The sequence below is a fragment of the Stegastes partitus genome, unplaced genomic scaffold (assembly GCF_000690725.1).
Source record: "Stegastes partitus isolate 25-593 unplaced genomic scaffold, Stegastes_partitus-1.0.2 Scaffold531, whole genome shotgun sequence".
NCBI lineage: Eukaryota > Metazoa > Chordata > Actinopteri > Pomacentridae > Stegastes > Stegastes partitus.
Genome location: NW_007578262.1, coordinates 383,981 through 407,028, shown reverse-complemented (window position 1 = coordinate 407,028; position 23,048 = coordinate 383,981). Strand labels below are relative to the sequence as shown.

General features: G+C 46.4%; 1 protein-coding gene across 1 annotated transcript in view; it reads right to left on the bottom strand.

Annotated features, from left to right (window-relative positions):
• Nucleotides 1-23,048, bottom strand: part of cntfr (ciliary neurotrophic factor receptor) — a 220,341-nt gene that overhangs the window by 4,046 nt on the left and 193,247 nt on the right. Inside the window, exons 7-9 of the mRNA XM_008287968.1 lie at nucleotides 21,505-21,668; nucleotides 7,380-7,448; nucleotides 7,076-7,196 (exon numbers count right to left, since the gene is read on the bottom strand). Coding sequence (XP_008286190.1) covers nucleotides 7,076-7,196; nucleotides 7,380-7,448; nucleotides 21,505-21,668 — 354 coding nt within the window. The remainder of the gene's footprint in view (nucleotides 1-7,075; nucleotides 7,197-7,379; nucleotides 7,449-21,504; nucleotides 21,669-23,048) is intronic.

Genomic DNA, 23,048 nt, shown 5'->3' with positions numbered 1-23,048 from the left:
AAAGGACACATGTATGGCTGCAGTCGGCTCACTGCGGATAAGAAAACCCACCATCATGCTGAGCGGTTAGACTTTCCAGCTGTAGGTGGACGGAGCCCATTTAAATCACAACCATGATGAACTGAGCTCGACTCAAAAAAGGACCCACAAGATAAAATCCCAGAGCAATAAAGCCATAATGAAGAAAAAAGGGAAGAAACAAGCGTCATCACGTAGCAGCAGCAGAGTAAATGTGATACTGAGCAATTAGCTTGGAAGCTTTTTATAGACCTGATCACTGGTGGAGCCTTAAAGCTGGACAAATAAATACATGAATGAATAAATGAAGCAAAAAATAAAACAATTCAAATAAAGATCAATAAACAAATAAAATAAATAAAACAATAAAGAACAATGACTCTCAGTGTTTCCTTCTACCCCCTCTGATCTTAAAACTCGCTTGTGGCTTCAGACTTGATTTAAGAACGGTGCCCTAACCCCTCCAGGCCGTCGGGTTGGGGGTACCAGCACATCCTGCACTCACTGCTCACTTCTTTGTTTTTCTTCACACGGTCTTATCTGGAAATAGCTCTGATGGGAAAGTCTCTTGTCGTGGACTAGAGCGTCTCCACCCTGAAGCAGAGCCAAGAGGAGGTGCATGAACACTCAGCGTGTTGAGAGGCTGCGATGGAGCTGCTGCCCAGTCATGACTGAAGCACGCTGCCTACTGCAGCTTTAGCGGACAGCAGTGCACTCAGTGGGTTTAACAAACATCCTGCTGCTGGTCTTCAACATGTTCAGCTTATACGACGACATGAGAGCGAAGGAGGAGACGAGCAGCAGACGTAAAGATGCTGAAAATCACTATCTGCTTGGCTTTGGTTTGACATTGCTTGACAAATAAAAATATCACAGTTCAATGTTTTTAATGTGAAACGGGGCTGTTGCTACAGCCGCAGGCAGCAAAGCAGATATGAAGCCGTGCACAGCGTTTGCCACCCAGTCTGGAACCCACGGCGCTCTCTTTGTGTTTTTGGCAGCGGAGAGAGAATATGATTTCCCTCTCCTTGCAATTAATGACTGTTGTGTAGTACTGCGTTGGGAGTCGAGCGATATTAGAAGGAAGCAGCCAGGTGTGAAATAGCCAGAGAGAGAGTGGGGGGGCACTAGGATGCATTTAACATGTTCAGCAGCTCCGTGCAAGACTTCCTGCCTGCAGCAAAGAGCACCGTGCTGCCGAGTGGTGAGCAAAACAAACACTATGCAGAAATAATGTGCCGCTGACGAGAGGAGACAGTTATGTGGTGTCTGCTGATGTAACAAGCTAGCTGAGGACAGGTAAACAGAGGAGACAAGACACCGATGTGAGGCGGTGACAGGACAGTGGGGAGGACAGATGTGCATGAAGGGGAGAGAAGCTAATGAGATTAAAACTGCTGAATGACTTGAACTCTTACTGCCCCCATGTTTACATCAGAAACATGCTGATGTCTGTAGCTTGAGGATGTTCACACCGAGAAGACAACTCTACGAACATCATGAACGGTGATCATCCAAGGCTGCAGGCTGCTATGTCCAGGATCAGGTTCAGGTTCTGTGAGACAGGGTGGAGTCCATTTTCACCATTTTACTGGCTGATATCCTCGGGACAGGACTGCAGGGTGTCCTGATCATCAGCTCTGTAGGCTTCGTGTCCACTGATTGGTCGATCGGCTCTCATCCGAGCAAATTCTTGTTGGTCAGACAATCACCAGCTTCATTCGAGGAGAGAAGTGCAACATGAATTGCCTTCCTGATGGACCCAGCAACTGGCCAAAAAATGGTTTTCACAACTTTAAACACGCCCAACCATCCAGAGAGTGCAGGGTGGGAACATAACTGCATATGAAAGTCAAGCCAATGTGGAAGCTGCACCTTACACCTGCATTATTCCGAATGACCAGCAGGCGGCGACTCTTCTGGTTGCAAAGGATTGAAGAAGTCTATGAGGAAGTGGCCCTACTTCCTCCTCTGTCCGTTGCATTGGTGAACTTTGAGTTTATGGTCTCAGTCGTGAGATTCAAGCCTCTTTGAATGCAGCGTGGTTCCCACTCTGATCCTGTTTATGGTAAACTAGCGGGTGATGTCACCTCTCAGGTATTCTGTGGGTCTAACGGATTTAAAGTTTACCTTTTTCAGATGTTTAGTTGAAGTCACCTCCACAGCATTAAAACATCATCACAGCTCAACAAGCAACCAGCAGATCATCTAAAGATGCCAGCGTAGCTCATCTGTGGTGGGATGTCAGCCGACGTCAAGGCTTTGCATGTGAACATTTCACGAGTGGCATATTTCCATACGTTGGTTCCTTTAATCATTTTCTAACAGCAGGAGCATCAAGCTGCAGGTCTGACAGCCAACAGCAGCAGCTACAGCCAGTGCAGGCTGGACATGAAGCCTCCTCTGTCACCAAAACACAGAAACGGGATGACTGGCTACAACAAGTCGGTAAAAATGGTTTCATACGCTGCAAACACCCTCTCATGCTCATTTATAATTCATTTAAGCTACTAAGTCCAGCGCATAGTGTACCCAGCGGCTAATTTAGTTCATCTGGAGATAACGGATTGTTTTTTGTCTGCAACTAATCGATTGGCTGAAGAGTCGGTACGACTCCAGTCTCCAAAGATGTTCTTTAGTTAAATCCAGAACAAGAGGCTTTGTTCTAATGTTTCTGTCTGAAGATGGGACACCTCAGGTTCAGCAGGTAGCTGATGGGGGCTTCCTTTTGCCTCTAAATAGAGACTCTTGTTCGACTTCTTGCCATGAAACAGAAACGAAGTATTTATAAATAGTTACCAGACGTGAAATATCTAAGACGTGATATCTGGTGCTGCCTGTTTGGTGCTAGACAGTGTCCAGTTTCTGTCTGACGGAGTGGGCGAGGCAGAAACTTATATCTGAGATGGTTCCGACGCCGAGGTCGGCTGCAGCCTTTTAAAGCCTCGGCTCATCTGCTTTTTAACTTCCTGGAATGCGGTCGCTAAGCAAAGGTCCGATCACTGAGGATGGGATTTCTAAATGCCATCTGTTTGTCCCCGCGCTCTCCTTTTCACGTGAAGTCAGTCCGTGGATGCCGGGAAACAAATCAGACTCATAAAGGCAGCGACTTCTCCGTAGTACAGCTGAGAGAAAAATAAAAGTAAAAGGAGGACGAGGAAATGTGGTCCAGGCAGGACGAGGGGATGACAGAGAGGAAATGGAGAATGTGTGTTTAGACTCTGAGCTACACAATCAATAAGTCACAGGAAGTCTGTTCATTTACTATTCGGCTGAGCGGCCAGAAAATATCGGTCAGTGTGGAGATGTTAACAAGCTGGTCAGCTGAAAACGCCGCGGCCTGGCTCAGCTTCTTCCTGCTTATCAGTCTGCTCATAGACAGCCAGTCGGATGCTTTGCTTCCTGATGAGATGCTGCTTCATGTACAGCAGCTCCAACAGGCAGCTAAATGATATCGAGACGGGAAACTGCTGCACATGTTTCACCTGAATGTTTTGGCATTTCTGCAAAATGTCTTTTCTAACATGATTCCATAATGAAGTCAGTACGCTGCTGCTCCAAGCTGCCCGTCTTCTCATCTCACACCAGAGGAACAGTTAGGATGCATCCATCAAGCAAACCTGAACCCGTTTTATTGACACACAGCTGAAATCTGTCATCCAGCATCTTGTAAAGAAAGCAGGAAAAAGGCCAGAGAGAGAAGACATAGGTACGAGGAGTGAGGTGGCAAAAAGCTCAGAGTAAGAGTGAGTGATCAATAGAGAGAGAAGTGCCAAGAGGAGGGAATGAAAACGACAGAAATGGAGAGAGACGAGAGAGCTGGAGGTAAAAAGGGGAGCGAGAGAGAACAGGACAAGCAGAGCGGGAAGGGAAGCAGAGAAGCGGCAGCTGGATGGAGAAGAGGCATGAGGAGAATCCCAATAACCTCCTGTTCTTTCCCCGAGACCAAGAATAATACACTGTGTACTGAGCGAGCGTTTGTGTGCGCTGCATGCTATCAGATGGAAGCGCTGTGCATGTGCGTGCACGGCGCTCTTCCTGCATGTTTGCGTATGCACGAGTGTTAGAAGAAGCTGCATGTTCTCTGTATGCATTTCAGCATGTGTGTTTCCAGGTATGTGTGAGCTCACAAGGGCTGACTGCATGATGATCACGGCGCAGTGCCGCTAACCACCAACAGGAGGCAGTGTTGGACCGCAAGATGGCTTCGACCACCAGACGGCCAGAGAGAAAGTTGGGTCAACAGACAGACTGTTTTCTTTTTTTTCTTAGAAAGATTTAAATAATCCTAAAGGCAGCTTTAAGATATCTCTTTTCATCTTTGCTTGATGTAAAATTCATGCTGCGCCGTCGATGAGGAAACATCTCGTCAACATGTGGACATGCAACAGCGTAGCGTCGGCTTCAGAAGAGAGTGAAACAAGTTCAGGATGTTCAGCCAGAGCACTCCCCGCTGGTCGTGGTGCATTTCAACATTGTTTGAAATCACATTCAGAAATGCACAGTCGCAGTTTCACCAACATAAACGCACAAGTGAATAAAAATCACACATGAAATGTGGTTTATAACGACAGCAGTGTGGAGTCAGAGGAGTGGAGGAAACCACACACTCTGCTGTCTGATGAGCAGACTACAGGAGGCTTCCTGTTATACATTCACAGCTGCTATCATGTAGAATATGAAACCCAACAGTTGATCATTTTGGGAAACATGTTTATTTTATGAGAACGTTGACACGTCTCTCATGTTTCATTTGCTGTCGATACACAGCTAATCACCACATTATGCCTCCTTCATTTGTTAGACACTCAAATTATGGAAACGACGAGGATCAGTCTTACGCTCGCTTATCTGCAGGACCATCTCTTACCCAGGTGCAATTATTTTCTGGAGTTTTGTCGTCATCTCCTGGTTGCCAGGCAACCCTGATGATAGATCAGGCTGCTTTGTGCTATCTCAGGCTTTTTCTGGCTGTTTTAAAACATTGTCTGATCGAACAACAGATTAGCTTTCTGTTACCCACATGTACCGTTTAGAGTCAGTTAGACGCAGCAGCGGGATTTTGTTTGCACAAGAAACAAAATGTAAATCGTAGATTTAAGTATGAAAGCAAAGCCTGAACAGTACAGTAGTAACGTGTAGTATATAGGTATATAGGTCTATAGGTATATAGGTATATAGGTGTATAGGTGTATAGGTGTATAGGTGTATAGGTATATAGGTATATAGGTGTATAGGTGTATAGGTCACGCTGGTGCTCAGCTTTGGGCTCAAAGTGTCAAAAACAGGCACCTTCTCATTGGCTGAAGCACTTAACGTACCGCACATGTTGTTGGACCAGAACTCTGTCCTCCATGGAAGAGAAAAATCCAGATTTCTCTCCATAGATTTTCAAAGTGCAAGGACATAGAATAGAACAGAATAGAATAGAACAGAACAGAACAGAACAGAACAGAACAGAATAGAATAGAATAGAATGCTTTCTATTCTATGATATATATTCTTGACATGTTTGCAGCCGTGCGTTGGTGGAAGATGTCGGCTTGTTGCACAAACGTAGACGTGCACTCATGGAGCGCCGTCACATCATCACAGCGTCGGCTTACGGCTGCATGAGGTGACAGAAGCACTTTGTGTGCACTGATCTCCAGCAAGCATTCTGCTCTGAAGGTAAACATTCACTGCATCGAGACCAACACAGAACCTGGCCGGATCCTTGTCCACTCATATTCAGTGCTTTTTCCTCATCCGTCAAGTGAGCTGCCATTTGTTCTTTGCTGTTCCACGGTGATCTAACGGATGTGTACGGCAGAGCGTTCAGACCCGGATGGACGTCTCGCTGTTCAGGGATCATCGGTGCCTTGAGAGATTTCGATTTGACAAGTGAGCCATCCTTGATCTCTGCCACATGCTGAAGGGATAACAACTGGATAATTCCCAGAGATTATACTCGTCCTTGTCCGTGAGCATGTGTGTCAGCTGACAAAGAATAATGATCCATAATTCACTCCGTTTTAATGATCATTTCTAACAGAAAAAAGAAGCTTGTTGTGCTGTAAGAGAGCTGATTTTGAAGTTGTGGGAGAGACGTGAGCATTTTTTAAAGGACGGCACAGTTTCTCCCTGAGGCGGTGTCGAGGCGCTCAGGTTGATGTGTGTCGATTTGTCTCCAGGCTGCTGGATCTTATAGCTTAAACTGCGATAAAAGTTCAAGGCTATCAAACGCTTACAGTGTGCTCAATTTAATCACAAAGAAAGTTATTAGCAAAACTTAATTTCATACCTAACTGATTCAGAAAATTTACTGCGTGACAGCCGTGGGCACAAGGACGGCGTTGAAGATATAGGAATACTATATTATCATCACAACGATTTCTCCAGCTGATGGACTACAAGACTGATAAAAACCAAACCGCGTTATAGAAATACTTCAGCAACACTCGTACAGTCTCGCTCAGGGTAACCCTTTATCCGCCTTCTCTCTCTCTTCTGGGAGTAATAAGAGCATCACGGTGAGTCGGCTCAGTCTTTTAAAGGCCACCAAGGCCACCATATCGCTGCTGCTCTCCTTTATTTTCATTTTGTCTCTCTAACTTTATCTTCTCAGCCAGATCTGCTTCACTGTTACGACCTAATTTGCAGACGCTGGTACACAACACACTAAACTAAGATGCTGATGAACATGAAAGCTGCCGAGCGTTAGCATGTTTCCATCATGAGCGCGTTACCAACCTGACGTCAGCGTTCAGCTCTCAGGGCGTCTAGCTGCCCCCAGCATGTACGCAGACACTCATTCCTTATCCAGCGTGTCTCGTCGCCCTCTGCTGTCGGTCTTTTGTGTGTTTAAACTGACAGCATTTCACTGCACTCATCTGCTGCATCGAGCTTGTTTCCCAGTGACTGATTTCTTTTGAGTGAGATCGGCCGTACACACCGAAGCGCCTCAACCCGACCGAGGGCACAGAACCACTGGATTCTGTTTTTGGCTCAGAGGTTACAGATCGGCATGCCAATAAGTCGGCTTGGACACAGAGTCTGGGCTTTAAGTCGGGCCTACCGGTAGTAAAGTCCACTTCAGTCGTGGAGGTGATTGGCAAAGGATCTTCAATCCACGGCGTAGCGTGGACGGCAACGCTCCAGTCGCTCCACGTTCCAATCTCCGTGTCCTTGGCAGCCACCTGTTGAACAGCAGCAGTAAAAGCATTCTGTCAGTCAGAAGAATCTGTCATCTAAAGAATCTGTAAAACCTGCTAGAGCTGAGAGCCAACCAACAAAAACAAGGAATGAGTGAGTTCAGCCTCCAGATGAAGAAGTTAAAGTGACTCGTCTTTGTTAGGTGTGAGACAGAATAAACTCGTCACCTGGATGATGTACTCCTTCCCAGCGTAGGCATCGGTGATGGTATGGGAAGTGCTGTCAGACAGCTCCACCTACACACCAATCAGAAGAGAGCAGGTGGTCAGTTTGGACCAGGAAACCAGCACCAGGATGTGTGGACCTGCTGCCTGGTTGTGTCATGACAGTAAACAACACGATTCATAAAGCAGACGGGTTTGACTGGGTTCAGTGGCCCTGGAGAGGTAGAAAATGTTCCAGTACGGCGAACTGGAAAACCTCTCTGCAGCAAAGACCACTTATGCTGTCCGTAGTCAGCTTCTGTGGTGAATCGGTTCCCCTCCAGCCACGGTTCTGCCCGTGTTCATGTTTCAGAGTGGGCAGCTTCAGCGGAGCCATACAGAACCCGGCCATCATTTATTGACTCACCTTTCATCAGTATTCTGCTCATAGGTCAAACGAGCTGCTTCGTCCTTCTCCGTGTTTTGCATCATGCCTCCCCCCCCCACATACCAGCGCTCATGTGAAACCAGCGGCATAATTGATGATTATACCAGGAAGTGTTGGCATCAACGCCACATAATTTTACCACACACTGTAATCCACGCCAACGTTTCAGAGCCTTTTGTGCACACTTTAATTTGCAGAGTGAAACGGAGAACGAAGCGAATGTTTGAGTTGCAGGGGAGTGCATGAGAGAATGATTTGCTGCCTCGCAGTAATTTACGGTGAGTGCCGTGTGTGTGTGTGTTTGTTTGCCTTTGGCTTGTGTCAGAAAGACTGAAGGAAGAAATAGGAGGAGGGAAGGAGGGCGCTGCGTTTTCTTTTACCTCCTGAAGTCAAAGTGAATGATTTAGTGACAGGCCTCGTGCCTTCTACGGCGTAGCAGTGAACCCAACACGTACATGCACCTACAGCAGCGCCGCATAGATCCGGGTTGGAGCTAAACCTGCAGCTGGAGGTCACCTGAAAGCCTGGACTTAACAACTAGTCTTTTTAATATGCAGGCGAGACAACAATATAATACATCCACAACTCAAACATGATGAGCAGGATTACATTTTGTGCATCACCAACGTGCCAGTAATCCTACAGTCAGTAAAAACATCTGAAGATGAGGCAAAACCAGAAGTGTAGATGCTGGAAACATCATGATCTCACTGATATGAAGGGCAACAGGGCAAGAATCCGGCAGTCTGCTGATTGGAGAGGCTGCCAACAAGCCAACAGTTTAAGCAGATTATCTGAGCTGTTTTATTTCTTTTATTGAAAAATGAACAAGTAACTGAGAGCAGCTGTAACATCGCTTGTGCTCCCACAGCAGTCAGGACAGCAGGTCAGCGCTGACCCAACAAACCATGGACGCAACGACTTCACCTTTGACCAAAACAAGCCAGTCGTAGGTCCAAAAACCTCCTCAAGTAGTCCTGATATCACAAGCAGCTGCTTCAAGACAGTCTGATTTAATTAAAGCCCCCGTCACACCACCGTATCATCTCAATGCCCACCACCACCAGCAGCAGCTGTGAGCCAAACCTCAGGCTGGAGTTTCCCCTCTGAGTTCTCCAGGATATGCAAAACCTGTAGTCAATCTGACAAATCACCCACTGGCACACCCTGAGCTTCCTCGCTCTTCCTGTAATCTCTCTCTCATCACTCAGCCTCTCTGGTGAAGTTGACCCCTCCATTTTCAGCATAGCCTTGATCTTAACAGCCTCTCTCTCTCTCTCCTGCTCTATCTGCTCCCAGTCTTTGTCTGTGGAAGGGGAGCTCAGTCTTTATCTGCCTAACCGAGCGCTACATTTATAGGCTTAATTTCATTAGTGGAATGCAATAACAGACGTCATCCGAGCGTGCATGTGTGTTACATCTACGCGTTTGACTTTAGCATAAAGCTCACATTGTGTGCAAACGTGTGCGCTAGCTGACATGTGTGCCGCCTTTGAGGCCAAATCCTCCACTGTTTAGATGTCGTCCAGCCAGCGTATCCAAGCGTTGCTCCTATCAGCATTCCTTGCCGCCTCTAATGTGTATCTGTGTGTTTGCATACTGACGTCTATGGTGCGAAGCCTTGTGAAATTCAGCCAGACGCTCACATCGATTAGATTCTGAGCGTTTGTTTAAATCGCTGCACGTGTCTTCGTATATGTGTGCGTATGTTTGCTATGAGGAGAACACACCGCTTTGTGTTTCTTTGTACTCGCATGTTGACTCTCGTGTCTGTACACGTCTGTTGCGTTGTTGTTCGCGAGGCTCGACTGGAACTGGATGCGACGTCCACGTCAGTCGGCGTGAACGACATATATGTGCCTGTGTGTGGGGGGAGTGTATGGAGTAAACAGCCTGCAGATAAACATTTCCAGAGAGATGGATGTGTTGCTGCGTTGCCAAGTGGCTAAACAGGGAGCGGTGAGAGCAGCACTTAATATCACGTCGTAGGGGGATGGGGCAGGAGGGTGGGCTGGATGGAAGGAGATGCATTTTTGAGAGGCTGTTTGCTGTCGCTGCCAAGAACAGCGTCAGATCAGTCGCGCTGCAAGACCGAGCATGTGTGTTGTGGCTGCGGTGGTGAGGTGAGGCGAGCTGGCTCGTCGCGCTGCGCATGTGAAGGTTTGCATCTGACGTGTGTCTGAAGAGCTGATCTACTGTAAACGAAGCTGTGAGGAGTGCTCATTAAAACCATACACGTGAGATTGTGTGACTCATTTACACACACTCACAAAAAAAGGAAAGCAGACAATCACACACACCGAGCAAACACAGTGCCACCCCAAACACCCAAATATTTACTGAGCATAATCACATCCATTAACGCAGTGTAAATACAGCGTGTCCGCTCACCCCCACATACGATACGACAGCAGTAAGAACGGTTCGGCCCAAACAGGCCCACCGCACAATGATCAGGTTGGAGAGCAATGACTAAATGGACGCTGCATTTTCTCATTTCATGCATAAACACGTTTGTCTTCTCGTTGTAAACACCGTTGGATGTCTGAGGATGAACGGCAGCCTGCCGCCGGACACGACACCAGAGTTCTTCTTCTACCGCCGCGAATGTCACCGGCCTGGCCAGCTGACTGGATTATTACTGACTTCAACAGAGTCAGAACACCAGCAGCTAATGGTCACGAGCTAATTCAGAGGTCCTGCTTAGACTGTACATCACAAATGGAAGCGAGGAAGCCTCCAGTCTGGCATCTGGCCATCACCGTCTCAAGAAGACTAGACACACTGGTACAGTAGTGATGTCAATCACAAGGTAGCCCCGCCTCCAACATGCCCTGCTTTAGCCTCAACTTCAAATCAAACCATAATTTACAAAATGAGCATTACGTTGCACTGAAGGAGACACTGAACTAGCAATAGAAACCATAAACAACACTGACAAAGGTCATAAATCCAGGAACGAGTCCGGCCATTTTCTCTAAAGACACCTATAGAACCTGAGCTTGTTGTGCAACCAGAGGATTCTCCCCCTGCTGGCCAACCGCAAGAAAGCAAGTTCAAGTTGCTTCTGCATTGGTGTGACTCACTGGATGGAGGTTGTGGGTGACACAAGAAAGCCTTTATATGTGCATTTAATGCAGCTTCCACCTTCTCTTCTGCTATCTATCTGTTACCATTTTGTCTTTACCAAACAACAACCACCTCACACTGAAAAAGTCTATCCAAGAACTTGGATCGTGCATCTTTACCCATTTTAACGGCAGCGCTCTCCTCCCTGCTTCACTATTTTGAAGGGGCACCGTTGCTGCATCCCGGGCTAAGCTTCCACCAAGACGTCTGTGGTTGGTTTAAAGAACAGCAAACAAACCAGGCGTGTCTTCCATGTCGTGTATTGTGTGCTGCGGGTGGTCTGACTACTTCCACACTGTCTTTACATTTCAGAGCCGACTCCAGTCGTTCATATGCAGCCTGTGTCTAAAGCTAGTGGCAGGTCTTCAGCTTACTTGTCTAAGAGGCTGAAAGAAGAGACTTTGGTAAGAACACGGCTGGACTGAAAACTGTAATGATGATCCGTGTGAGGGAATCACACACACACACACACACACACACACACACACACACACACACACACCTACACACACACACTTCCTACAGAAATCCAGACAATGAGAGGAGATGAGGACATTCCTCAGGGATTGCATAAGGAGCAGTGAGAAACAGAAGTGAGCCTTTACAGTTCAAATATTCTGTTTTTAATCATTCCTTCCCTCATAGATTTAATCTACTACTTGTGTTTACTGTTGAAGAAAAAAAAACAACAAAACTTTGTACTCTCCCAGCGGATCAATAAAGTTTGGTCTCGTTTTGTCTCCTTGACATTTATTGTGATGTTGAGAGGAGCTCCGACCGACTCCACTGTTTACCAACTGCAATATTTACAAGTGGTGCTTTAAAATGGAATTACATATTCTGATTCAAGCCCACATCACTGGGCTAATGCTCACTATCCCATCGAATACATCCTCCACAAGACACAGGTCGTAGGTCAGAGGTGGAAAGGACAGCGAGATAAGCTGATCAGTGGGGAGAAAAGAGAAAACACAGATAAAGACGGGACAAAAATGAAGAGGTTGACAAAAGAGAGATGCAAAAACGAGACAGTGGGAGAAGGCCAGAGAGGGAAGGACCGAGCCGAGAGAGAAAGAGGGAGACATGGGGGGAATTGGCGTCGGTGGTCAGATCTAATCCAGTGAGCATGTCTGTTGTCCTGGAAAGGAAACCCAATTATATGGCACTTCCACTGGCCCGATGGCGCTCGGTGTGTGTGTGTGTGCACTGAGAAGGTTGGTCTCATTAGCTTGACTGACAGCTCCCATTTTTCCGCCGCACTCTCCTCCCTTTTGAGAACACACACTCGCGGACACACACATGAATGTCAGGTCCAGGGTAATTTCTCAGACAGTATTTCTCCCTTTGAAGCTCCAATCGCCACAGCAGCAATTACTGTAAAAGGGAGCTAACCCCCCAGCCAATCGAAGAATCCCGAAGCAGACTTACACCCTTAAGTATATATAAAAAACACAGCGGCGGAGGTGGCTCTGCATTAACTCCGCTTGATGCTGTCATGCCAGCATGTCAGAATGTGAAACATGAACATGTCTTGAAAGTTGAAATTCAAATCAGAATTCCTCTCCTTCTCCCCGACGTCCCGGCTAAAAAGGCTGCTGTCAGGTTTCCAGGATGCTTGCAGCTCCTTCTGAGTGTCTGTATCTGGAACAGCTGAAGCTTACAGTCCTCTGCTGCTGCACACATCCTCAGGTGAACGTCGTGAAATGTCACAGCTGATAGAAATGTTCAGCCTGTGACACTCAGAGGATGGATGTAAACGGACCGCATTAACAGACCCGACTGGTTAGAAAGGCTTACATTCACACACATTTGATCTGCACAGATTGGAGGTTCGTCAGCTCACTGCAGCATCACGTCACTTTGATAAAATAATAATACATTCCCCTGATAATGTAATGTGCAGCTTGTGATTTGATCAACTGATTGGGCTCAGACAGAAGATTATTTACATCTGGGATTGTTGCCAGCAGCTACTTTTTAAATATAATGCTGTGTTCATGTGCTGTGCAAAAAAAAAGAAAAAGGCAGAAAAAGTCGGGCATGCAGGACGTCTAAGTGGCTGTTAAATCATGTGTTGTTCTGTCAGATAGTCGAAACCCACAAGCCAATGACAAATAGCATGAATCGCTGTAGAGGCTGCAGAGCAACAGGATGTGAAGAAAGATGGAGGAAAAATTATGAATGAACAAAAACCAAGTATTGATGTGTAAGTGAAGGGAAAGCAGCTGCTGCTGTTTGCTCTGTGCTGTCTGTGACTTTTCTCCTTCTTTGAATCAAACGGAGTCGTCTGTGTGTGGCTTCAACCAGCAGATGGAACTTCTTCATGATCTTGCTGCAGACGGAGCGCTGCATGATGGAGGCTGCAGCTCGTGCAGCACAATGAGCGGCGAAGCTGCTACGCTGCAGCTGAACTATTGCTCCCTGAAGAGCGCCGCGCTGTCCAATAGTAGCTGCAGCCGCTCATCTGAAGTCGCTGCCTTTGGGCCACAAACGTATATTTATATCTTTATGTAGATCTCCCCCCGTCTTTGCTGGGCAGCAGGAAGAATCTGGATGAGTTGCTGAATCCTTAACAAGCTTCAGCGACTCCCATGTTTCATTCACACGGTTCACTCTGTCAGAACCTGATTGGCTGTGAGGCACGAGCCCCCAAAGACGGGGTCAATACAGAGTATGTGTGTGTCCCGACAAGTCGGAGCAGATAGCAGTGTGTATGACAGGCCGAGGATTGACGTGGTGATATAGAAATCAATAGAGGCAGCCGAGAGGCCAGTGGCCCCATTCGTCTTCATTCAGCTTCACACAGTGAGACATCACAAGCAGCACAAATAGAAAAATGCTGAAATATTCCAACTGCAGCTCAGGAAACACACACACACACACACACACACACACACACACACACACACACACAGAGATCTACCTCCTTCTACAACAGCATTTAACAGAAACTTGACCTTTCTATCTGTCTTTTCCTGACTTCAGGTTTTTCTTCCCTTTTTATTTACCCTCCTCTCTGCAGCCAGTTCATATTCCTCTTATTTATTGTCTCAAGCCTCCCTTGTAGGAACTTGCTCTTATCCTTCTTTAATTCTGGTAAAAATAACAAAAATCCAACAAAATTTCTTTGCAGGATCATAAAAGAGCTCCTCTCTCTCTATATTTGTGCAAAATGTGTGCTGAGTAAATATAAAGGGTTCAGTGTAAGCGTAATGCGTTGTGACAGCGCGGCTTAATGATGATGACTTTCATATGTGACAGCACTGAGTCTGCAGCGTGTGTGTTGGAACGATGGCGTTTGATAAATGATCTGTCTGCTGCCGTGTCCTTTAGATGGGATGTTTTCCCCAAACAAGGTCTAAACATTTATCATGTGCGCCCATAGATACAAATGGACGGCTGGAGGGACGGATGGTTAGACAGGTGGCTTAATGCATGGGTGGAAGGATGTGAGTGGAGGGATGGATGGACGAGTGGGTGGGATGCTGGGGGGTGGAGTAGTGGCTGCTGGGAGATTGGGGTGGGAAGGTGAGCGGGGAAAACATGGAGGTGGGACTTCATTAGGTGATAAAGAGAGTTTGAGGGGAAAAAAAGATGAAAATGAGGGAAAGGTGGCAGCAATCAGAGGCACCGTTTATCCTCCGTGGTGCTCATGTCAGATGGAGTTGGATAACCTCTGATGTGGTGTCAGTGTCTGCTTTTCCTTTGCTATGATAATGTTATTCATGAAAACACACACACACCAGCTGAAAATAACACACGCATAATAACATACACTCAGTCAACGCCACACATGTTCCCTTCACAGGATGCTGCATCTGCTTACAGATTTATCCAAGTTTTTGGTTCCCCAAAGATCGCCAAGTCCCCTCAAATGCGTGAACAGATTTATGCCCCCATAACATAAGCAACACACACACACACACACACACACACACACACACACAGCTCCTGGCTCACTATTGATTGGTCTAAGTGCTCGCAGGATGAGAGTGACTGTTGGCAAACATACACAGACCATTATTACATGGATGAGTAGATGGAGAGAGAAAATGTGTTGGTGTTAGGAGGCAAGACTGATGGCAAAGTGGAACAATATGTAAGAAGAAGAAGAAGAAGTGGAGGCTGGAGGAGGGTAAAGGAGGGAAAAAATAAAGTGAAATGATAGCAGCTGAAGAAGGCTGTGGGGGAGAGGGGGATGGATGAGAGAGGCAGCAGTCAGACAGAAGGACAAAGGAGAAGGAAAAAAGAGGAATAAATACATGAATAAGAGGCTCGGCTGCAGTGGTCAAGCGGTCAGAGATTAAAGGATCCAGCTCTTTTCCTGTACTGTGGCTGTAGCCGACGTCCTGATTCACTGCGTGCTGCTGGTTGGTTTCTCTGCTGTACCGTCTATATAAATATATACGCTGTGTGTGGGTGTTAGACGCAGATATTCAGCTTATTGTGTTGCTGTGTGCATGTGTTCAAAACAAAAAAAGGTTCTCCTTCAGCGCCTTCTCTTCTGAACTACTTCAGCATATTTCCAACACAAATCAGCTTGTTTGATTGAACTCTGAAGAAGTTATTCTCCTGGATGATTACGACGAGGCGATAAAAACCCGACACTTCATTGGTGTTTGGAATCATCTCCATGCGCCGCTACACTTTGAGCCTTTTTAATACACTTGTAGGACTCGGCAGTGACTTGATGAGATGCTCCTACACAGAGCTCTTTCTCCATGTGTTGAATGTGCGTTATTGATAAAGCTGATCGTCTGACAGCGTGCGCTCTTTGCTCTCATGTGCGCTCATGCATTCTGCTCACGACAGCGCCTGCATAGCATTTGCATGCGTATTAGTCTTAGTAATTACCAGAACAAGAGCGTGCATGCGTGGGAGTGTGTTCCTGTACATCTCTATATATGCACAGCAGCCTGTAGCCGTGTGTGTGCGTCCGTCTGCATGTTTCTGTGCATGAGCGTGTTTGCACGGAGACGTGTGTGTTTTCAGTTGACTGGAGTTCAGCATCATCCCCAAAGGGCAATTACAGCGCAGCAGATGCAGTTTCATACCACGAGGAGAATATTGAGCAATCTGAAACTGTTCTTATCACGCTTACTGGACCATTGCTTTAATTGCTGTGAGAGTTTGAGTTTGCGTCTCTGTGAGGCGAGCGGAGGAAACAATGCCAGGCGAGGCCATGGGAAACAAAGCAGTTCACTGACCACCGGCAGATATGCTGATGTGTTCTCATGTGCTGCTCCTTCTCCATCTTTGGCAATTAATTCTAAATTGCAGATTAGTGCACTGACATAACAGTAAGTGCAAAGCTGAACATCTGAAAAAGCATCTCGACAGGAGTTTAAGAAGACTGTGTCAGAAGCTTTCGTTTTTCTTTGAGCCTAAATGACAGAAATCATCTTTATGAAGTGGATAACGTGAGTGTTTATCCATTCTGATGACTCACTAAAGAGCAAAACGCAGCTGTGGTGGGATGTAGAGGGACATTTGCACCAAATTAAGCCTTCACGCCACAGATTGAGACTGTCAAGGTGAGGTTCTGAGGGTGTGCCTACCTGGGGAGCACGGAGGAAATGAGCCGGTGGAGTAACAGAGCTGCGCTGACGTATTTCAACCAATCATGAGGTAAAGCCACCGGTGTGGCAGCCGGTCCATGTGCTGCTCTGTACAGTAAATATCGTTGCTTTACTGACCATCAAAACTCTTGTTGAGCTTCAACGAGGGACCACAGCAAAAAGAAAGCAGCAGTTAGCGATGAATCAGTCACTGGAACCAGAGAAATCACACGTTTCTCTGCAGATCCTTTAATGAAGGGAAATAAACCAGCTGCATGTTAAACCTCCAGCTTGGAAGCAAACCGTTCCCCTGAGGAATAAAAAGAAAACAAGTCATCAAACGTTGCTGCAACGATGAACAGAGAGCCGAGGCGCTGACCGGACCTCCTACTCCCAGACTTCAGCTGTGCCAGAACAAGCCCGGTCCATGAAGGCCCCACCCTGCGACCCAGAGACCTCTAAAGGGATCTGCTGCCAGCATCCCACTGCCAGACACCACAGGACACCTCCAGAGGTCCAACGTCCATGGTCCAGTCGGTCAGAACGGTTCTGGCCTGCACAGTATTCAGCAGGTGGTTTTAATGTTGTGGCTGATAGATGGCAGACTTTTAGAAGCGGCCTGTTGGACCAGGACTGCCTCCCAGCTGTTAGATCGTACGGACACATTTTAAACTCCACTTTTGGTCGTCTGCTGTCAAACTGTGATTGTGCCTTGAAGTGAAGACAGAACATCTGAGGAGGCGACCTGAGCTGCTCACGCTTACTGCAGGTCAGACTACAAAACATGCATTTGCAAATCGTTGTGGGACTCAGATGAGGATAGTTCTGTTGCTGTGGTTCTGCGGGTAAATTCCTGATTGTTTTGTTCAAATGGGTTTGTTTGGAGGCTAAAGCATCTCCCTCCTGTTTGTTCTCTTCTTTTCTTTTACGGCTGAAAACGTTTCAGACTTCCTCTTTCCTCCCCTTGAACCATTCATCTATCTTCCTTTAACTTCAAACACCCAGTAACAGACACTTTATAAAGCTTCACTTTCAAGGCAGCCTCCTCTTCCCGTCCTAATGTCTCCCACACCGTCCTCCATTCATCTGTCTGAGGCTGACGTGGCTCCATACATTTAATCACACTGCTCTCCATATGCCAGCTCCTCTTCTCCTCTCTCACCGAGCATCCATCCCTCTGTCACTTTTCATAATCTGGCACTATGGTCTACGAGTTATGTGCTTTATTTGACATTACATCTTTTTCTTTGCTGTATATTTCAGCCACCTTTGTCTGCGACTGCAGTTTAAACGTATCGATGCGTCTGCGAGTGTCTCTCATTTATATCTACAGCCCTCGTCTCTTTCAGCCAATCTACCCGAGTCTGCTTTCCATTAACGCCCTCTCTCCTCCTCTGATGCACTCCATTCATCTGCACTTCAAAACTTTTCCTCATTTTCCTCCTTCCGTCCGAGTCTCCATCACTCTGAGTATCTGGGCCAGTCGTTCCTCAGGACGATGGATGGCTTCCTCTACACATCAGTCTGATCACAGCGCCGCTTTCATTCATGACTCAAAACACATTTCAAAATGTTACACATGAAAGCCGTCCTCCAGCCCGGCTCGGCCGTCTGACCGCATTAAAGGTGAATTCCTCCAAAACTTTCCATTTGGATTAGTATTCTGCCTCTGAGGTTATAATTAACGAAGCATATGTGGGGCCAGTAAACAGAGTGTCTCCTCGTTAAACACCTGCTAATGATTTATGTCACCGCCAACAACAGTCGCCGTCATTAAAGAAGAAAATCAAGTTCTGTTTTCTGTCATCTTGCTAGCGCGTCCATGCAGTGTTTCTTATGTGAACGTACAGTCAGCGCCATGACTCAGCATTTCCACCTTGAAGCCTCAGTGTGTTGACGGCAGTCCCTAAAACACACATTCAGACTTTTGGGACAAACATGTTTAGAACGTTAGCCCAACACTACACCTTGCCAGTGTGCTTTGCAGCGCTTAGGAAGAGCTGCAGGTGAGCTGGTGTGCTCCAGCTGCAGAGGACCAGGTGGAAAGCAAAGAGGCAGGATCAGTCCAGATGCATGTGATGACTGTGTCTAAATGAATGCTTCCTGTACGTGCATTAATCACATTCATTGCTGCATATGACGGTAGAGCATGGAGTCCTTTGTGGAGTCACATCTGAGGCACTTTAAGGCAGGAGGAGATTATTTCATTAAAAAATACAAACAAACAAACAGAGGTTTTGATAAACAGAGGTGAGTTTTTAGGGGTAAATGAATCACCAGCTGACTGCTGTCAGCATCATCACAGCCAGCAGGCGTCTGGAGGCTGGAATGAGAACAGAAGATAGAAGTCACTGCTGGTCAGATCCGCTAAAGAAATGTGGCCATGAGGAGGCGCTACAGAGCTCCCCAGTACGACTCAGCAGTCACGTTTGTTCCATCTGATGGAGAAGGTTTGGACGGACACCATCTAATGATGATGAAGACGATAACGTGTGCTTTCACCTTCAGAGCTCTGATTGGCTGTTCGTCCAGCTGGAGACACAAACATCAGCGAACATGACTTCATCTGAACTGTTAAAATGTTTTAGACGTGGAAGCAACTCACAACCCTGGAAACTACATTTAAAGGTCTTACACACAAACATACACTGACGAACCGTCGCCTGGTCACACTGAACAATAACCTGCTGAAATATTCCTGAGTCAAAAACTCTCCACAGTTAATTGCAAGTTTTGATTTAATGCACTCAAATGCAATCCACAAACCAATATGTTTTATATTAAGCAGACAGCTCGTGTTCTGTGCAGCTGAAAACACCGGCAGCGCTACGAAGCAGCACTTAATAAAAGAGGCAGAGGCACAACCATAAAATTCTCACGAGCCCAAAAGTGATCCGTGCAGAATTCCCCTTTCAGAAAACCACACTTATTGCTACGAAAATAAAAAGCCACGACCACAGAGACATTCATCACAGAGCCTAAAGGTGGGAAACCTGCAGTTTGAAGCTGTCATCCACTGTATTTATCTAATTTCCCAAATTATGTGTCCTTATCCAATCCAAATATTGACTTTAGGTTTCCCACCTTTCAGGTTACGCGTCACTTCACATATTGATTGATTAGTGGTGAGGAGGGGGAAGAAAACTCTGAGTGTGTGTCAGGTTTAATCATCAGCTCCAACCACAAACATCTGAGGAGTTATTTCAACCAGTTTTCATTCCAGCTGCTGTGTGTCTGCATGTGAGGATCAGCAGGAACCAGTGTGTGTGTGATGCATCCTGTAATGGTATTTAGAGGTGTTACTGTGCCCCTGACAGTCCTCGTCCTCTATTTGATTCATCAGTTCAGTATTAACTGTTTAGATTGTTGGACAACTGAAAGCATCTCAGTGATGAATAATTCAAACTGAGCAGATCTTCAGGTTTGAGAGGCAGGACTGATCCTTGGTCTTGATGAATCGCCCGAAACATTAAATCAATGGCTTTAATTGCTGCAATAAATTTTCTTTTGAGCAATTATTAGCAGTAAGCAATCTTATTAGGGATGAATTTAAAGCGGGATGTCTTGAGTGTTTGCTCATCTCGGGCCCATTTACAGCTTTAGTTCAGCTTTGTTTGAGGCCACAGTGGTGCCAAACAATCACACGGCGGAGCATGAAAACACAATCGCTCTGCTTCGTTTGGAGCCTGACTGCGTTAAAACCATCAAGAACAACAGAAAGCTTTTTTATGATACATTCACTGACTGACTGTAAACCTTCAAACAGGATGGCAGGTCACCAGAACCCAGCTGGTCGTCTCCAGAGTCCAACAAATGACACAGAAATACCATCAAGTGAACTTTTCCACAAGAAAGACAGAAGAGGACAGATGGAAGAACAACTGGAGGGAAAAAATAAATTGGAAATCCTGACACAGATGACAAAAACGTATCGGCCTATAACTCAGACGGGCCTGTGTGTGATTCCATGTGCGGCTGTAACCCAAGCTCTTGGAACAACACCTTAGAAACCATTGACGTGCATGATAATAACCCTGCAACGTTAGACACAGCTTTCATCCAGGAATCCTATAGCAGACACATATGCTTTTACTATATGAGGCCCTCGGGGAGCTGAAACCACAAGAAATACTCAGATACAGTAACATACACCGAAGCAGCTGAGCAATTATGTCTGTCTGTCTGTCCGGGGATCAAACTCAAACAGCTACACGTCGGATCATTTCAATAATATCTGCTCGCTGTTCTCACAGGCATCTCTTTGGACAAAGATTCCTTTTTCCCTTGAAAAAGATCCACATTTAATGCACAAAACTAGTGATGGTATGTGGAGAAGCAGGACCATCTCTTTACGTAATGAAGATACGCAGGACTGCTGCTGAAAAGACGCTACAGGCTCTGAAATCTGCCATTTCCCTTCAGCAATGAGCTGAAACTCAAGCTGCAATTTGTAGCAAGTGTTTTTCTTTAGAACAGCGTTTCCCGGTTTTGGAAGACCACATAATGAAGCTGAGTCCTGCTGGTGTTTTCCAGTGTTGACTTACAGCTTAAAAGAGATGTGCTGTGTCTGAACAAACACTTCTAAGCCCTTTAATTGTGGCTTGTGCCAAAGTTATTACATGTGTTTTCAGGACCAGCTACGCTCCTGCTATTAAGTGAAACTGAGGCCGAGGATTTCTCTTTGGCTCCACTGGATATCTGCTGAACACATGACAGCTATACTGGATATCTGCTGAACACATGACAGCTATACTGGATACCTGCTGAACACATGACAGCTATACTGGTTATCTGCTGAACACATGACAGCTATACTGGTTATCTGCTGAACACATGACTGGTTATCTGCTGAACACATGGCAGCTATACTGGTTATCTGCTGAACACATGACAGCTATACTGGTTATCTGCTGATCACATGACAGCTATACTGGACGTCTCTACTCAGCGTCTTTAGTGGTGATTTCGGAGAAGCCTGCTGGATGCTGTGAACTTTGTCAAGGCTACTACTCACATGCTGCCACTGCTCTCGGATGAGCGGCCGGTATCGAAGGAAGTACTTCAGGGGGAAGTTGTCTATGTCGGGCCAGGTGGCCGGGCTGTGCCAGGACACCTCCAGCCTCCGAAGGTTGAAGCGAATCGGGGTCGCCGTGACACGCTCCGGCGGGTCTGGTTTTACTGTGGGGAGGACAAAAAACAATGAGTTAAGAGGAGCGTCGAGGTCACTCAGGAAGGTGTACTCATTATGGAGACTATTCCTCAGCCGGAGAAGCTGATGCATGCTGTCCTCTGCTGCTAGGGGGTAGCTATGGGCTGGGGCTGGGCTGCCACTGGGGGCTGGAGCCACTGCAGGGGGACGTGGATGGGCAAAGGGAAAAGCACCGATTGAAACTAAGTTGAAAGAAAATGACTGAATTAGTGAAAGTAAAGAAAGAAAAGTTGATGCTCTTGTGCTAAAATGCATGAGGAGGGACTTTTGTTGACTTCTGAAGACAACAAGCCTCAGAACCAATGCTCTAGAGGAAGACTTCCACATTTTAAGACAGAAACGCTGTCAGGGTTCCACTGAGTTAATGCAGTGGTTCTAACAACATGTACCGCTCAGGAGGTCCGGTTCAGCAGAACGCTGCCTGAGCACTAAAGACTTAATGACTGTTTTCTACCCTATTAAGGCCAACTCATGTTTTCTGTGCATGTTTCCACATCTGCAATAGTAAAGTTCACGATCCAGATCCTCAAAGGTCTGCAGACGTCCAACTGTGCATGTGTAAGTTATACAAATGGTGAGCAAAGCTTGTTTGGAGGACGTCCTCAGTCCTCGACAATTTTATGAAAAGAGTTGTAACTGAAGTAATCGCTGCAGGAGGATCTCTGATTTGTCCGTGCTTTCCCGTGACGAGTAGGAAGCTCTAAATTCTCCAGACATCCTGTGCTATCTCCAGCAGCTGGGCTCGACACACTTCAGGAATATTCACAGATATCAGGCGACTAATGCATGGATCTCCTGACTCCTGCTTTCTACCACCACCAGGAGCAGTCATGCCATCATTGTTGCTGTTACCAGTATTCTCTTAATGCCACGACGGACTCTAATGGAAAACAGAGCGAGGATGAGGCTGACAGTTGCTAATTTAACTGTGAACACTTGTGAGGACAAAACGTTTGAGGGAACTCTGGAAAGGCAGAAGATGAGAAGCCATGGGTCCCTGATGAAAAGGCGTGTATAAATGATGTGCTTCTGAATATATGTCCGCTGAGAAAGACACAAAGACGGAGAGGTTGAGAGAATTCAATTCGAAGCTTTTCAGACGATATTGAATGACCCGGTCTTTGTTGGATCACTCCCACAAGGGAACACGCTGGCCTGCCACGCTAGCTCCATGAAACCTTCCTCAGCCAGACACACACACACACACACACACACACGGCATCACAATGGAAACGGATAGCCTCAATTACATCTGAATGTCTGATAACATACAAACAGATAGCAGCAGAGCAGGAAAGCAAACTGGGGTAAAAAGCACAACAAGGCTAATTCCAAAAGACATTTAAACA